Source organism: Desmodus rotundus, chromosome 2, assembly GCF_022682495.2.
Source record: "Desmodus rotundus isolate HL8 chromosome 2, HLdesRot8A.1, whole genome shotgun sequence".
In the NCBI taxonomy this organism is placed as follows: Eukaryota; Metazoa; Chordata; class Mammalia; order Chiroptera; family Phyllostomidae; genus Desmodus; species Desmodus rotundus.
The window spans coordinates 1,019,634-1,023,679 of NC_071388.1; the positions used below are offsets into that span (position 1 = coordinate 1,019,634).

Consider the following 4,046-nt stretch of genomic DNA (forward strand, 5'->3'; position numbering starts at 1 on the left):
CTGTGGGGGACAGGTGTGCGGGACACCCCTCACCTGCTCTCCAGGTCGCTGGGGCCCTAAAACTGCTCTTAACACACAGTCACACAGAAGGAGACATTGGCCCCACAGCCAAGTGGCACTGAAGAATGTAATATGATGGCAACACGTCCTCGGTGACTCCGGGGACTCCTGAGGGACACGTAAGGAGGCTGGTGCCCTCAGTGAGTGGGCGGGGCAAGTTATTTTCATTCAGTCTCAACGCAACCCCCACACATTCTTGAGCTTGTACAACGCAGTGAACTAGAAACATCTGCATTATACCGTACTAAATATAAGAAGAGAAACATCACAATAAGCCAATTTATTTCTATTTCAGGTAATCAGTTTATTAGACAAAAGCAACATACGAGTGCTCTCTGGCATCTGGCTAGACAGATGAGACCACGGTCACGGGGACGAGAAGCGTAAACTGAAATGGGTTCAAACGGAATGGTTATTCCTGTGGAGTGTGATGTAGATGCCAGCTTTGTGGGCGAAGGTTTCCAGGGTCCACACACACAGATACGCTGACAACCGACACACAGCTCTCCGTGGAAGGGGGGTAAGTATTGCCGAATCAAAGCACAAGGTCGGGCCAAACACTTTTGGAGGTTTCCCACCGGCGTCTACTTTCAGCGATTTTTTAGTAGATGCCAGAGACTCTGTATCCCCCGTAGAATGATGGACGCCAGCAACCGTGTCTGTAGCCTCCATAGCCACGGCCACAGCCATAGCCCAGGCCACCGAAGCCACCATAGCCGTAGCCCAGGCCACCAAAGCCACCATAGCCATAGCCCAGGCCTCTGTAGTAGCTGCCGTAGTAGCTCATTGTGTCAGGGGGGTGAGTGTGTCTGCTGTTCAAGACAAGACCCTGAGTGTGTCTGTCAGCGAATGTGCAGGGGCTGAGCTTATATACCCTGAGCAGAGCATGCGGTCGAGCATGTGCCTCCCTTGCTACGTCATTCTGGGTTGCCCCCAGCTGACGCAATCCCAACATCTGAAGATGAGGTCTTTACTCTCGTTAAAGAGTTTCGGCTTGCGCTGGTGCCCTTGGACGTATTGCATCTCTTTTATGACAAGAAATTGCTCCATCTTCAAAGCCTGGGCATACCAGACTGCACGGGATTCCTCCTGGCCAAGCACATTGCGTAATACACTTGTGCATTTGATAGTGTTGTGTTTTCAAATTAAGTATTGCTTCATCTGTGGCTTTCCTTGAATCATTGTGCCCCACTGATGGTTAAATGAAACAGACTGCTCAAACCGAGGCTAGAATTAATCCTGTGCTTTCAAAGGCACCTGATACTTCTCGGTGTGGCCGCTTTCCAAGGCCAAGACGCGTCAGAGGGGAGGAAGGCATCCACCCGCCCCCTGAGAACACTTGGACAGAACTTTGGGACGAAACCTGGAAACCCAACCATCCTTTTTCTCTCATTCCAGAACATTGGCCATCATGAACAATATCCTCTTTTTGGTGTTACACACTACTTTGGAAAATAAAAATATTTGGGTTAATAACATGGGGTAATCATGTTCAGATAGGAAAGGCAGGTTACAGTAATCAAACATCTATTTTAAAAGCAGACTAAAAACTGTTCAAGACCCTGTTTTCACATCCTGACTCCTTTCTGGCACATCCTCTGTTCACCGTGCCACGAAAAATGCAGATCACACCTGCTCCCCGTCGTCCCGAGCGCCGGGCGCGTCCTGCCTTCCCGTGGACACATAGGCCAGCCCTCAAATTTAATCTGTTTGCTCAGAGCACTGGGCTGCTCCCAGCTCTCACCAGCCCTGAGATGGGGTCAAGCAGGGAAACAGCTGTGCTTTCTCTTTGGCCCCGGACGCTTCTATGTAACCCCTGCTGAAACACTGTTACATACGCCTCTGCTTCCACCACGGTAGTGCCGCCTCTGTACTCTCTTTGCCTGTCGTGTGTTCATTTTTTCCTTCCCAAAATAGGTAACTGGTCTAATGTTATATATTCACCAAGATCTTTGATGTTGAAGTATATGTCATCTCCAAAGACCTTGGAAAATTTAGTAAGAGACTGTTAACACTGAAAACATTTTCTGGATCTCAAAAAACATGAATGTATAATGAAAAAGGCAGGGCAGGGATATTAATGGAAGACAAAAATTCCTTCAGCTTACCCCAGGAAGCTCATCACCCATACCCAAGGTGGACCCTAATCCTGTTAAGCCCCTCCAGATGTTCTCTTAACTTGAATGAAGTATCTAAAATTCTTGTTAGCTTTTCATGACTTCAAATATACTGTTCATCTTTTGTTGAGTTTATAAGAAGTTATCAAATGCTGTGTTTCCCCAGCTGGACTTGCTGACCACTGTCCAATGACTGGCGTGCAGCAGAAGCTCGGGACGTAAGCGCTGGATGGAGGAAAGGCCTTCCCAGGGCCCTCCTGTGAGGTCAGGTCCCTCACAGACATGTGTGACTCTGCAAATGCCCGGGGAGTTTAAAGAAGGAATCGGCTCAAATCGTTTTATTTCTTTAGGAAAAAAATATACATACAGCCCATTGTTTCATTTATGTGTTGTTGTTCAAAGCATATGGTAACGTATTAAATGTAAGAGTTAATGATATCGTGCGCATATTCACAGGTCACCTTGAACAACACACTCAGTTCCCCCAGTTTCTCTCTTGACCCTACCAAGTAGCGTCGCTCCCCAGGAGCTGGCCTCCTCTGGGCGCCTCCTCTGGGTGCCACGGGGACGGACTCAGACAGGGTCCCAGCTCGTTCCCCTCCGCGCCCCACAGTCTGCGTGAGCTGCGTCCGGGCCACTGCACGCAGCGTTCCTGGTGCTTTCATTGCTGCAAACCAGGCTGCTCTGGCAACCTTTGTTCTTGAGAAGATTCTCTTCTTTCTTTGTTTCCTCTTCCTTTCTTTTTTCTGCTGACATATAGGAATCACACCGATGGGTACCTGTCCATAGAGATCTTTCTTTGTTTACCTAGATAGCCTTTCCCCCGGTTAGACACAGACAGGGGACACGAACTGCCGGACAGTCTGCAGAACCGGCAGCAGCAGCCCACAGGGCAGTGGGGGTGGCACACTCCCACCCACACCAGCCGCGTCAACTCAGTGTTCAGTCTCAGCATTCTGGCTGGTGTCAACAACCTCTGAACAGTGCGTTCGTTTGGTTAGCAATGACGTCAGGGTCCTTACAAACTGGTTTCGGGCCACTTACACACCCTTCTTTCCAAAGTGCCTGTTCACCTGCGCTGTTCTGGCTTAACCGGGCTTTTTAAACTGGCGTTTCTATTATTGATTGGCAGGAGATCTTTTCACGTTGGGGTGCCGGGGCTTTGCCAGATTTGTGTCATGAACACATTTCCACCCGTGTTTGGTTCAGTACTTTTCCGCTTTAATACCGTGTCTGTCCACGAACAGAGCACCGGGGTCGGCAGCCAGCTTACCCCCCTTCTTCTTCTATGTTTGTGTTTTTGTTCTACTTAAGTCATTCTTTACCTCACACATTATTATTTTTGTTTGTCTTCTTTCTTCCGAACTTGTTCCATTTTCATTGATCATTCTAGAAATAAAAGGCAGTTGGTAATCGGAGCATTTCACTGGCATTAGGTCAGGCTGAAGACGCAGGATCACAAGTAAACCAGGCAGGCGTCGCCTCGCCCCTGGGCCTGGTGAAGTCCGCCGGCGGGGGCTCACTTTCAGCCCACAAACCTACTGAGGCGTTCTCCCCGAGATAAGCAAAGCGTGTCCCTGGGAGTGAAGCTGTAATGCAGGACATGCCTTGCCTTCAGCAGAGGCCCCCAAAGCCGTAATTTCCAATTCCGACGCCACGGTAATTCTGCCGCACAGTAGGAGTGTCACACGCCTTATCCAAGGAGCTCTGATGGTTATTCTTCCTCTTCGAAGCCCTTCCTCAGCTCATGGAGAAATGCTGTTAACCATTAAAAAACAGAATGGTTTTGGTTGGACTCAGTCAAACTAGGGAGTATACAGAGGTGGGCAAAAGGAGGGTAACAATAATAATAATAATCAATAATGCAAT

At 48.9% G+C, this 4,046-nt stretch overlaps 1 protein-coding gene across 1 annotated transcript; it reads right to left on the reverse strand.

The window, feature by feature from the left end:
• Positions 1-661: 661 nt before the first annotated feature.
• Positions 662-847, reverse strand: LOC112308601 (keratin-associated protein 19-3-like). Its single transcript, XM_024564904.2, has one exon. It carries the CDS (start codon positions 845-847, stop codon positions 662-664), a length of 186 nt encoding a protein of 61 aa, XP_024420672.2.
• Positions 848-4,046: the final 3,199 nt, after the last annotated feature.